The sequence below is a fragment of the Stylophora pistillata genome, chromosome 14 (assembly GCF_964205215.1).
Source record: "Stylophora pistillata chromosome 14, jaStyPist1.2, whole genome shotgun sequence".
NCBI classification, from domain to species: Eukaryota; Metazoa; Cnidaria; class Anthozoa; order Scleractinia; family Pocilloporidae; genus Stylophora; species Stylophora pistillata.
Genome location: NC_142532.1, coordinates 13577132 through 13590614, shown reverse-complemented (window position 1 = coordinate 13590614; position 13483 = coordinate 13577132). Strand labels below are relative to the sequence as shown.

Below are 13483 nucleotides of genomic sequence, written 5' to 3'. Positions count from 1 at the left end.
TGGAATCCTTCGAGGCATCTCTTCGGATTTTAACCAGCCAAGTCTGCAAAAGATTGGGAAATGGTATTTGTTTACACCAGCTCTCAAATAGGCAAATAAATTCAATAATCGGTTCTTTCATAAAATACCTTCAGCTTCTTAGGATTTCTCAGGGGAAGATCGTGATAAGTGGCCTTCTTGCCGTCTGGTCCAACTCTGTATCCTGACTTGTGACACAACGGTACGCAACAATTATCCGGCATAAAGGCTAATAGTTTCGAAAGAAACTGTTTGGAGCTGCGTCGGTGGGAGTAACGAAATAATTTGGATATATCAACAAAGTTGAAGTGGTAAATTGGCCACCGTAACGATTACAAAAGCTGACGTTTCGAGCGTTAGCCCTTCGTCGGAGCGAATAGAGGAATTGTAGGTTGTGTGTGCTTTTATAGGCAGAGAATGGAGCTACGTTATTGGTGGGAACATGGCAACGAGAAAAACAAGACTAAATTAGTGGAATGAAAAGCGTTCGTTGATCCCTGTGGGGTTTAGACTGTCGGTTTGAAAGATGAGCTTTTGTTCAAGATTTTTACGGCTTTCCGTGCTATCTAAGTGTAAGGAAAGATCGCAGATTGCCATATGTTGCTTAGAATGAAACCAGTCGCTAGACATTTTAATTTACCTAATCATTCTAAGCAACATATGGCAATCTGCGGTCTTTCCTTACACTTAGGTAGCACGGAAAGCCGTAAAAATCTTGAACAAAAGCTCATCTTTCAAACCGGCAGTCTAAATCCCACAGGGATCAACGAACGCTTTTCATTCCACTAATTTATTCATGTTTTTCTAGTTGCCATGTTCCCACCAATAACGTAGCTCCATTTTCTGCCTTTAAAAGCACACACAACCCACAATTCCTCTATTCGCTCCGACGAAGGGGTAACGCTCGAAACGTCAGCTTTTGTATTCGTTACGGTGGCCAATTTACCACTTCAACTTTGTTGATATATCCAAATTATTTGATTTTCTGTGCCCAGTCAAAATACGGAAAATCGGCTGTCATCTTGCTCCACGGCCTAGTTTAAAGAGGAATGGCTCTAGCAGGTAATGTGACGTCAAATCGAGAACACGAAAGTCTGCATTTCACACATTTTCACATGTTTGGGAAGGTTGTCATCGATAGTGGTCTAGTTAATTACTTTTTCTTGGTGCTCAATAATATCTTTAAAGACCTTTGACTTCCAAAACATAGTAATCCTTTATTTGTAAAAACACTAATTTCAATGGAAAAATGTCTGATAGACCCCCATTAGAAGCATTTTTTAAGTGGGAATTGAGAATGGAAAGTCTCTCATTAGCATATGCAGCGCCCACGACGTGAACCGCTGACTGTCGTCGATTTCTTGGCATGATTCGCTCTGACGAAGGGCTAACGCTCAAAACGTCAGCTTTTGAAATCGTTTCGGTGGCCAATTTACCTTTCCTTATTCACTCCTTGCTGTTTTACTTCTCACTTTTCAGTCGTAACTTAACGGTTCAGAGGTGTGTTCTTGGAAATGTGCGCCTGCTCCTGACGCAAAACACAGGCTGCTTTTCATTATGAACTTGTCCGCTTTAAGCCTTTGAACATGCAAGATGGAAACCCCGTGACAATGGACAGAGGACCGTAAAACGAATTAAATTTAGAGAACAGAAAGGCGAAATCAAGATTTGAAAAGGGAAAACCTCTGGAAGAATAACACGGTTTCTTCTTTGTTTTGACCTGAGGAACATTAGGAATAAAAGATATTACTATCGAAAAATTGAGGTGTTTTTTCAAGGTTCCTTTGATAATTTCTGAAGAAAACATTTTTATCTATTTTTGAGCTGAAGTCAAAATGCCTTTAGTTATATTCTAAGTCAAATTAAAATTATAGCATAATTTTGATCGATGTTCATTCATTTGATAGTCTTTGGAGGTAACGATCCATCGATTAAAATCTTAATTGTTTTTTGGGCGTTTATTAGTTTTGCACATGCTGTCATTACTATTGGTATTCACGATGCGTATTTTTCTTTTTAATAATTATCATCGTCGTTGTTAAGTGATAATAGTCTTCTTATTTGAAGGGAAATAGGAAAATCTAATCTGAATAGGGGTCCTTGTTAGTGCATAAAATTAAATGGAGTGAGTTTCTGTAAGTCCAAACTCTAGTATTATGTCGATGGGAGGGGAGGGAAGGGGAGGTATTAAAAGATAATTTAAATTCATCAACTGAGTTGATAACGCGAATTTACCTCCGTAGAGAGGCTCTAATGCTGCCGTTTCCAGCGGTAGCCCTTTTTCAGAGCGAAACGAGGTACTCTTCGATTCTCTGTTTTGCTCTTAAAGCCGGGCAGTAGCCTTTGGTAGATTCTTACACCGTTTTGGTTCGGAATACTGTGCTAGCTTGCAATATTACACTTATAACGATTTCAAGGTTGTTTCATTTATACTCATTAAATTTCAAGATTTGTTTTGATCATCGTCGGTACATGTCTGGTTCCCCCCGATGATCTGCCAAGCGATTTAGTATATTGGAGTTTCAATTTAAAATCGTCGATTTCTGTTTCGATTTTTCCTCTCACTTAACACTTTATTTCCATATTTGCCAACACTTAATAATAATAATAATGATGATGATGATAATAATAATTTAGTTCTTATATAGCGCTAGGATTTCAAAGGTAGATGCTCGCCACCGCTTTTCAATGTTTTCCAAATAAAATAAAATCAAGTTAAGTTACAAAATGACAAATCTATAAATACTCCCGCTATTTACAGCAAGGCATATTAAATGAAATTGGCAGTTCCTTACACTATTTGAATGGACAAAATCTTAACTACTTTTCACAATTAATGAATATATCAAAGGTCAAAAGTAATACGAAAAAGATTCGTTTTTAACGCTGACTCAAAAATATGCACGTATACGTAATTTACGCTACAAATTTTAGACGGTAGTTTGTTCCAAAGCGCTGGCGATAAAACCGATAAAACCGCAGTCACCGAAGGTTTAGAAACTCTTTATCCTAAGCGGCTGCAGTAAGAGTCCGTTGAATGATCTGAGATGATAAATGTTTATCAATGTGTTTATTTCTAAGCTTTATCGTCATCGAAAAAGTGTTTTCCCACAGAGACTCGATCCGCAAGGCCAGGGAAGCTCTTTTAATTTCAAGAGGCAATACTATTTATCCCGATGACCTTAACGCTCGCGAAGAAATGTATCAGAGTTTTTTTTGCTTTTACTATTCTTACTTCTAGTTATTTAATTTTTTCAATTTACCCCACTTTACTTCTATTTTTATTTACTATTTCTATTTTTAATTGTTATCTCATTGTCGATCAAATTAGTTTTACATATTTCCGTTATTACATCATACAGCTATCTAAGTACTACCTTATTTTATGTCAATTCCCACTGCACCTGAAGAAGGCTGGTTTGACCAGCCGAAATATAGTGCTCCGCCTTAAAACTTATCTTCGTTGTATCGGTCTTGCCTCTATATTCATATTCGTTATTTTGGACCGATTAGATCACTGTTGATCCAACGTACAAGAGTAGGATTATCGTCCACGGTTGCTTGCTGAACATTTCACAGTTATCTCTAAGACCTTTTTCTCGATTTATTTGTACCAGTGGGAGACCGATATACCGTAGTGATTGCGCGATGCGTCAAGCAGTCAGGTTTCATTCCATTTTGTCCATCACAAGTATTATTACGGACAGAATTGGACGACAGATTTCCTGTTACCAATTAATCATAACCATTAAAATCTCCACAAAAAGAAAAAACAATACATTTAATGGACGAAAGGCTTTTAATATTAATTATCCAAAACATCGTCAAAAGTAAAATACTTTTAGGGGACTTTAGGAAGCCATTGACAAGAAGTTTTGGGTTGTTAAAGAAAAAAATAGTTGTTAGGGATGGTTTGCCCCTCCGGTCCCCCCTTGTGCAGATCACATGGTCTTAGCGACCATGTGCTCAAATCGTTGTGCGTTGTTTGTGCGTAGTAAGGTTTGCTTTTTTTGTCTTTTGATGTCGATGTTCGGTTTAGCTTTAAGATGGCCAAAAATATGTAAGTTGTCGCTTTGTGTGTTATTCTTTTTCTTGTAATTCAATATTTGTTTCAGTTTCGAGTCTAGCTTTCTGTTTTATGTAATTTGTAGCTGTACCGAATGAGAAGATCGCGTTCAGATTAAACATCTCCAGTTCACAACATTTTTAGTCTGAGATTATCTTCCACAATAGTAGTGGCTGACAGGAGTGAGGAAATTGTTTTCGGAAGGGTTTTTGTTTTTTCGTTGTTGTCTTTCGGTTGTCCGCAGTGTTCCTGTTTATTCAGTTAATCGAGTTTGAGTTTGAAACCCACGATAGATAAGCACTTATCGGCATTAATTTATTGAAGCTGAAAATTCTCATTAAATTACAATTTCACTGACCATGAATGCTGAGCGAGTGTACATATTACAGCTAGGGAAACAGAATTGACAGGAAAATATAATACCTACATTGATAGCCTTGAGCCAAAATCAAATGAGAAAAAAAGCATTCTCATCCCAACTGTCTTCCTCTTTCACCCCGGGTAGAGAGAAAGGATAAGGCAGTCCCCAAACATTGAAACAAACCTATACTATGATTTACCCTTTATCTCAATACTATTCGACGTTTGTCTTGCTAAAAATTTTAATCAGGCTCTTGTTTTGTAATCTGACATTGGACTTTTAAGCTTTTAAAATCAACGAAGAGATATTCTCTATAAGAGAAGATTCAAACGTACCATGCATATACATCAGCACAAACTTTACCACTGTTGTTTCCCTCTGAAGTGTCTTTCCAATCCTGTCCGTACCATATCTGCATCTCTTGGTTGCTCGAAACAGACAACAGATCGATGAGGTGGCGAAAAACCAGCTCAGTTGAATAAAGGTGATATCCAGGAAGACTGTACGTATAACTTTTCAGGTCTTTAGCAGGCGGAAAGACAAGTTTCTTATCGGCGTCTGTGATGATTGTCATCAACTTTCCTCCAAATTCTGGATGAGTGCAGCCCCAGTAGCATGCAGCATACGTAGGGTTGCACTTCACCGACCCTGATCTGTAAATAAGCTTCATTGTCTTCACTCGTCCACTCATTGTCATATTAGAGGAACCATACAGATTATCTTTGGTTCCAAAACAGACGGGTTCTTCACCATTTATCTTTTGCCATCCCTCTAAGATAAAGTAGTTGAATAATAGAATATGAAAATCAGAGAGTTTCTTTCACAGGTTCAACCGTATTTTATAAATCGCGAGTAACGGTCAATGTGTTTTGCGAATGGAAACTGGCAGCCACTTGCAGGATAATTTTCAGTGACAATCAGGGTAAACCATCGTCCTATCATTATTTGTTTTAATATATTCACATTCGTCAATCAAAACAATTTTGTAGAAGAAAGAGAACAATTCATGTTAATGACTTATCTTCTTGTCCGAGTTTATCTTCTTATTGGAATTACTGAAAACAAACCCCCTTTTTTTTTGTTCTAATTCACTTTTTGGCAGAAACACTGCCTCGAGACAATACTTTGGTAAGTTTAAAAAAATTCGGGATAAAAAAAACACGTTAAGGAGGTGGTGGGGTGAAAAATGGGTCAAACAATCCTATGAAATCATTTACCGTTACAATAAGCCTCGATGACCTCGCTATTCTCTTCAGAGTAGATCCAGTATTTCCCGTCAGCCATCTCGTCGCCTTCACTCGCTTTAATCTCACTGCAGGTATCCGCTGGAAGTTCTTTGATAGATCCGAGGAGAACTGCGACAATAAAAGAGCAAATTCATACAAGTAATTGGAGATAGTTTTTACACTCTCATGCTATTCGATAAGTCCTGATGCGATTTCAGCAAACGATAATTAATATATAAGGAATAACAGGATAGGAAGGAGAGCTTCCAGCTTCCCTGCCTGCTTAAAAGCAGGTGGCAATGAAGGCTGTGTTAATTCTTGTCGATTTAGACTAAGAAATGAGATGGAAGGCAACAACAATGACACAGAGATACAAGCTAAAGTTGCGATATTATCGTGAGGCAATTGTCTAAGTAACAATGATGTTGCGATTCTGAAACGTTGCTTTCACATCTGTCTTTAAAACAAAAATGAAAATCAAATCATCCAAACGCCAGAAAATGTTGCCTCCGAAATTTGAGATTTATGTAACCGTGCAGATTGAGGAAAAAAACTAAAAAATAAAAAGGAAAAGAAAAGAAAAAGTCTGCTTAGAATCGCAAATGCAAAGAGGTAGTTGAGGGAACCCCCAGCTTACCTCTTTTTCCAGAACGTTTCATGTAAAATCTCATCTGATCTGGAATGAAATCTTCTGGTCTTGCTTCCTTTGTACGATTGTTCAGTTCGCAGATGTTTTGACCAACGACTACATTGTAACTCTGACACGTTACTTCTTCCTCACACCGGAAGTAACACTCCTCAGGCAACCCAACGCGATACATTTTAAACATGTGACCTCTAAGGTACATCTCACCAAATGATCGTTCCTGCTCATGACACTGACCAGTAGCGTCAAGTATACTAATCCGGGAAATCAGAAGCATGATAGTCAGCCACAACTTTGGATTCATTCTGAGGTGACTGTGGTTGGCTCTTGCTCCACACTGATTAAGTACCTATCAACACAGTTAACGATGCTAAGATGAAGTTGTGTACTGTGTTAATTTCACGTGAAATTTATACCCCAATTCACCCTAGTTGAACACATGACTGTTCCGTTGGAGATTTCGATAAAGGTAATCATTGGCAGTATAAAGATGTGACACCGCCGTATAAGATGATATAATACGTCCAAAACTCTGCTAAAACCGATTACGCATCCCCTGAACGAATACTTGCGAGAATGAGGTGAAGAACAAAAGTAAGATTAGAAATTCTGCCAAATGACAAGAAAACCTAACTCGTCTTTGTTAATATTATTGAAAGATGATAATCGTCTCAGGTAATCGCACTAGGTCGCACTGAAAGGTACAATAGATATTAGATATCACAAAAAATAGACATTTCTTTCTTATCGACGGTTTCTCCTTTGTAGTGGTTGGTGTGAGTGCTTGCTCGTCGTTGTAATTTAAAACAGCCAGAAGAATACGATGATAGAGGTTTGCATGGGAATGCGTAACAGCTTCGCTTATGTCGTCGTGAAAATAGCTTTTACAAAGGTCAACAAGTATCACAAGGTAGAGTCACTTGAATCTTTAAGGCCCGGTTCAAACGTCGAACTTTACATGTGCTGAACCTAATACCTATTTGGGTCGACCCAAGTATAAAAGTTCGACAGTTGATTCAGACGTCAAACCAAAATGCCGAGTAGCAAAATAAAACCATTACGGTCAGCGGTTACTAATATGAACCCAAGAGGATTCAACATGGCGGAGTTTTCGGAAAATCGCGCGAAAAACAACTCGGAAGAATTTCTCATCGCTAATGCTATCCGTGAAGAAAGAAGAAGGCGCCTTAACGTGCAAATGGCGTTAAACCCCCTAGTTGCTCTGAGGAGGAGAGTTTTAAATGCTTGTTTTCTTGTTTTGCTGTTTATTTCATCGCAACGAAACAACATCACTCCCGTGTCTCGCTCCTTCCGTCGGTTGAGCAGAAGCACTGGATGGTGGGAGGATGCTTGGAACAATTATTCGGAGGCAAGATTCAAGAAAACATTTCGGATTTCTCGGTCAACGTAAAATGGGGTTGACAGGCTTACACGAGTCCCCAGCGCGTGTTAAGAATAGCCTATTCAAAGTTTGGCCCTCACGAGTATGTCTTTGAGCGACCGTCTCCTTTTGTAAGATACGAGGGGTGGATTTTTGTATATTTCGCTCAGTAGTGTTTGTGTTTCTATTAAATGCCAGTTTCTCATGAGAATTTGCTCTAGGTTTGGCACTGATGGTTGGTATTGTGTAACAAAACGCAAGATTCCTCTTTACCCGCCATTTTTTTCGAATGTAATCTTATGCGCATGGCAACTACCTAAAAAACTAGTGGGATTGTGGAAAAAAAATTACTAATTTAGTATATTTATAATGTATACATTAGGCTCGGCACACGTGAAGATCGACGTATGAATCGAAGTCGATCTTTTGCCGTTCTATTTGACAAGCCCAGTCGAATAGAACGGCAGAGTCGACTCTAATACAAAAGCGTCGATCCTAATTGATTCAAACGTCGAACTTTACATGTGCCGAACCTAATTAGGTTCGGCACATGTAAAGTTCGACGTTTGAACCGGGCCTAACTCTCTCTTCTCGGTAGCATCAATTAGCTCTTGTTTGAATAAATAATTGGTCTGCAAATATTTCTTAATCATTTTGTCTGGCGTTTTGTTTATGGCATAGTTTTCGGATAACGAGATATTCTCTGGTAAACGCGACGATTGGAATAAAGAACTTTTTTTGTGCCAAAGTTGTGTCAGCTATAGATGATATAGAGCCCTAAAGAGAACAAAATTGTTCTTAACTACGCCTCGAGAGCTTTTCTTGCCAGCTAGAATAAGTGTCTCATTTGACTTCAGTTTTTTTGAAGGAGGAAAGAGAAGATTTACACACGCCATTGCAGCAAGCAAACAAGCAGGTTCTCACGACCGCTCAAAAACTTACATGTAATTTTACTCACAACTGAGGTTTAAAACTGAGCAGAGATAACTCTTCGTAGATTAATCGTATTTAGAAGGAAATAATATTTTCCGTAAGATCTATGAAGAAGAAAAATTCATCGTAATAGTCATTTACCTCGAGTTTACTTGCTAAACCGATGCTGTTGGTTTTTCAAAAGTATACAAGGGCTTCTTTTTCTTTTCTTACGCGCTTTCTAATTGACATTTGTCAGATCGTAACAGATATTTATTAAAAGGAATGTCTTAAAGTTTGCCTAGAGGTCTTTTAAATCACCCCAATCACTACGTGGAAAAAATGTACCGGTAAAGCCTCTTTATTTAATCAGCATTAGCTCCGTTCTCTCTTTCCTATATTGGCTTAAACATTGTTCCGTTTAAGGAGGATCTTCCCGTCACTACAGCTCTGTATTATTAGGGTTCATTTGAAAAGCATTTCGTGAAGTTTATAGAAAAAAGTCATGAATGGTAGTCACCAGCCAAGGTCGAACTGCACTGGGTGTCTCCAAATATTCATTGATAATAAACGAAACTGCCTTAACAGGCCGGAGCATTGTTATGAGAACTGTGGTTTTATCAACTGAGTTGATAAATGTAAATTGGCTACCGGAAAGAGTTTCAAAGCTGACATTTCGAGCGTTAGCCTTTCCTCAGACTGAAGTTATGGGAGGTTTACCCAAATAAATAACAAAAGGACCTTTTAGACGATCTTGTAAATGCATTGGAGATATCTTTCCTTACCTCAAGTCAGCTCCATTTACGTCAGCTGAAATTTGTCTTTAAATTTTGAGTGGGTTCTACTAAGCACCAATGATAGCCCAGTTTTGAGTACTTCATCGCAAGAAGCATGCGATGCTTTTTCGTGAATTTTCCTCCAACTTCCTTCGTGTCTCAATGAAATGGACGTACTTGGCGAGAGAACTCTATAGTGTTGTCCCGCTCCTAACTTCGAATCATGGAAACTAGTTAGCGTCGCAAAGGTTGCTGGGAGAATTAAAATGGTTGGGACTTTAGAGCTTGCTTTCAGCTTGGAGAATTTCGTCGTGACTCGTTAGCTTGTGGACAGTTGTGAGGTAACAATGAATGCTTTTAAACCTGTAATACTGCCAGCAGGCTAGAAATAAAACTTGAATGTTTGGAAGGTCCTGCTGATCTGATCAACGGTGGAGAAAGACCTTAGTATATGGTTCTCAGTATGGTATTGGAGTGTTTTGTCTAACTGAGGCAGGGGAAAAACAAATTGGTTGGTCCCTGAAAAGGACCGACCAATTTTCGGTGCCGTTCGAAAGGCATTCGAGTTGCCAAACTTTGATGCCAAAATTTACAGTGCAAAGGGCAAAAATATGGGAGACAAGCTTACCAAGATAACAATTTTTTTATAATTTGTGAGGCTTTGTGAAATAATTAAATATTCAAGCAATTTTTAGTTAATCATGTGGAAAAGTTATTAATAGTTTTATGTAAATCATGTCTCTTTTCTTAAAATCAAAAATGTGTTTTTTATGTGCATATTTTTGATAGGTTTGTTTTATGTTGGGCAGATAATCCAGGATGTTATCCTGGTTTTTCATTCACTAGCCTTGACTAGATAATTTAACAATAATTACTGTGATAATTCTGTTTAAACATTTTAAGCTAAATTGGTTTCCTGGCTATTTATTGACTAACTTTGACTGTATAATTTAACAGTAACTGTTGTGGTAAATAGTCTGTAAATAATTTTAAGGTTTATGGAGAGACTGTTGCTAACTCTGATTTTATCACTTCAATCAAATAAAATCACTTTAAGTCGCCTTAAGTTGCCTTAAGTCGCCTTAAATTGCCCAAAGTTAGGGCGACTTAAGGGCCCAGAGTAGGCCTAATAATGGCCGAATTATGAATACTTTATTAGACTTGGCATTCGATGCTTTCTCACAAAATTTTAGAAATAACTCAAAATCCCTCTCAGCAAATGAATCACGAATTAGAGAAACTGATATTAAACTAATACCTTTGTCTACCATCCAACATATAGAGTAGGACTACATGAAACCAAGATTTTGAAATGAGTTTTACGCGATTTTACTGTTATCAAAATTAAAACTTGATTAGATGCACGCCAAGATGACAGCCACGTTTTCTATAGTTCGTAATTTATCTCATATCGTTTTCGGGTTGTTCTTGTTTTTTCATTTATCTAAATTTCATCTGACTCCGAGTGTTTCCTCAACCTGGGTAGTATCTACTCTTAGTCTTGGAAACAAACCAAGTACGCGTTCTGTGAACATTCCGCATCGACCCGCAACGACATAGCTAAAACATAGCTTCGTGTGTGTATTTCTTCCAAGGAAGGACCTCACTGTATTTATGGACATTGAACCAAATCCTGGTCCACTTCATCTTCAATTCTCTTCTTCTCAACCAAGTTGAGTCTTGTCTGAAACGTCAGTTTCACAAGTCTTCTCTAATTACCCAAGACGACTCCTCATCAGCAACAACAAACCTGCTTGTTTCATCTACATAAGGGAAGATCTTATCAACATTCGTCGACTGGGAGTTTGCAAACCGAATAACTCAGTCCCGTTTAATAGGAAATCTCTTGGAATACTCCGTTATCGCGGAGTAAGATCAGGAAGAGCCGTTAGGACCAAACGACAACTGAATTTAAGAGCAAACTGTCAGCGCACAATTTCTGTTAATATTACATTTATATCACATATTATTATATTAACGATTATTATATTATTATATTATGAATTATTTTTATCTTTTAACCTGTTCTTGCTGTAATTTTAAAGTAGTAATTAGGATCGGAGATACTGGCTTATAAGCTAATCTAAAATCCGAGGATAAATAAAGTTTATGTATGTATGTATGTATGGAAAAGTTTGTGATTCCTACTATTATTGCAGCGAATCGGCCGCGATTCTTTAACTCAAGATCAGTTAATGTGACGAATGTTATTTATCCATCCAAAGTTGAATCAGCCCGGCCCGTCTTCCCAAGGCTGTCTTTTGCTGTTTGGAACGCTCGATCGATGCACAGGAAGGCTTCCGTGATCTGTGATATCATTGCATCAAATAGGCTTGATATCTTCGCCATCACGAAATCTTGGCTTAACTCTGAGAACAATGTCGCTATTGCGGAAATACTGAATCATTATCTGATTTTACTGTCTTTCAAATTCCACGCCCTGGCAACAAAGGAGGTGGCGTTGCAATTTTTGTGCGTAAGGTTTTTAACATAACAAAGAATCTGACTCTTACTTTCAAATCATTTGAACACATTGATATACACCGAATCGAAATATGGCGTCCAATTTGAGTTGCCGTTACTCTGGACTTACTAGCCTCTCTCACATGTGATAATCCTTTTGTGTTTTTCACATGAAGACGAGACTAGTAAGTCAAAAACAATGGTAATTCAAATTGGACGCCATATTTTGATTCGGTGAATTATGCTGACTTACAAAAACTTCAATTTGGTTCTTATCTACAGGCCACCGCCTTCCACAAAAAACAAACTTAGCACTGCTGAACTTTTCACTGAGTTTGCTAACTAATTGTTACAGACCATTACTTAATGATGGAGACTTTAATTTTCACATGGATAATATTGACAATGCTGACACTCGAAATCTTCTTGACTTTCTTGAATCGGCGAACATGACTCAACATACCACTGGAGTAACACACTCAAATTAGAGGGCCCACCCTAGACCTAATTATTACAAGACGTAATGAAAACGTAGTTTAAGACGTCCAAATACCGCCTGAGTTCTTCTCTGATCACAAAGTTGTAACCTGGAAAATGTATTGTCCAAAGCCACCTGCTTCTAAAATTCATTTCACGCATCGTTCAACTAAGTTCCTGACTGCTGATATCTTAGACGACGTTGTGTTGAAACTACCTTTTGTGAAAGAACGGAACGCGTTTCCTGTTGCTGACCTGACAACACTAGTCACCCAATACAATACAGAGCTGGAGAAGATCTACAATGACTTTACCCCTACGATATCTCGATGGATAACTCATCGACCATTTGCACCCCGGTACAATGATGATCTCCGGTTGGGTAAGCGCATAAAACGGAGAGTAGAGCATATGTTTAGGAAGACTGGTCTGGAAGTTCACAGAGGAATTTTTCGACAAGCATGTAACAATGCAACTACCAAACACAATTGGAGTTCCATAAGTCTTCCTACTACAAAACTATGATAAAGCAAACAGCTGAAAATAAACTTTTCGGATAATCGACAATCTATTTCAACTGGGTAGTACAGCCCTGCCCTCTTATTCATCATTGGAATTACTGGTTGAAGAATTCAATGACCTTTTTATTAGAAAATACAATCCATCAGAGATGAACTTCGGGAAAATGCAGTGAACCATTCAACACATTCTCAGAGTCCGCCTTTGTCTCATGAATTTAACTTGATGCTTGTGTCTTGCTCTACCGTCAAAAATACCATTTAGTCTCTTTCCACAAAAACTGGTTCCCTTGACCCACTTCCTACCTATATAATAAAAAATTATGTTGATCTTTTATCTCCTGTGATAACCAACATAGTCAATCAGTCACTGTCGACAGGGAAGTTTCCTTCACCCTTGAAGTTGTCACACGTTCGTCCATGTCTGAAAAGGACAATCGTGACAAGGAGATTTTTAAGAACCATCGTCCGGTGTCTAATATTCCCTTTCTTAGCAAAGTTATTGAGAAGGTAGCAGCAACACAAGTTTACAAGTATTTTGAATCTTACAACTTGCTACCTACTATGCAGTCTGCGTATAGGAAACACCATTCTACGGAGACAAATTTGCTCCATCTGACGAACGACATTCTGAGAACG

The 13483-nt window shown here is 38.1% G+C and overlaps 1 protein-coding gene across 1 annotated transcript; it reads right to left on the bottom strand.

Annotated features, from left to right (window-relative positions):
• Positions 1-4409: 4409 nt before the first annotated feature.
• Positions 4410-6621, bottom strand: LOC111321515 (uncharacterized). Its single transcript, XM_022924422.2, has 3 exons — positions 6309-6621; positions 5663-5800; positions 4410-5216 (listed from the first exon to the last, which is right to left on the bottom strand). The coding sequence occupies exons 1-3, from the start codon at positions 6619-6621 to the stop codon at positions 4771-4773; spliced, it is 897 nt and encodes a 298-aa protein (XP_022780157.2). The 3' UTR covers positions 4410-4770.
• Positions 6622-13483: the final 6862 nt, after the last annotated feature.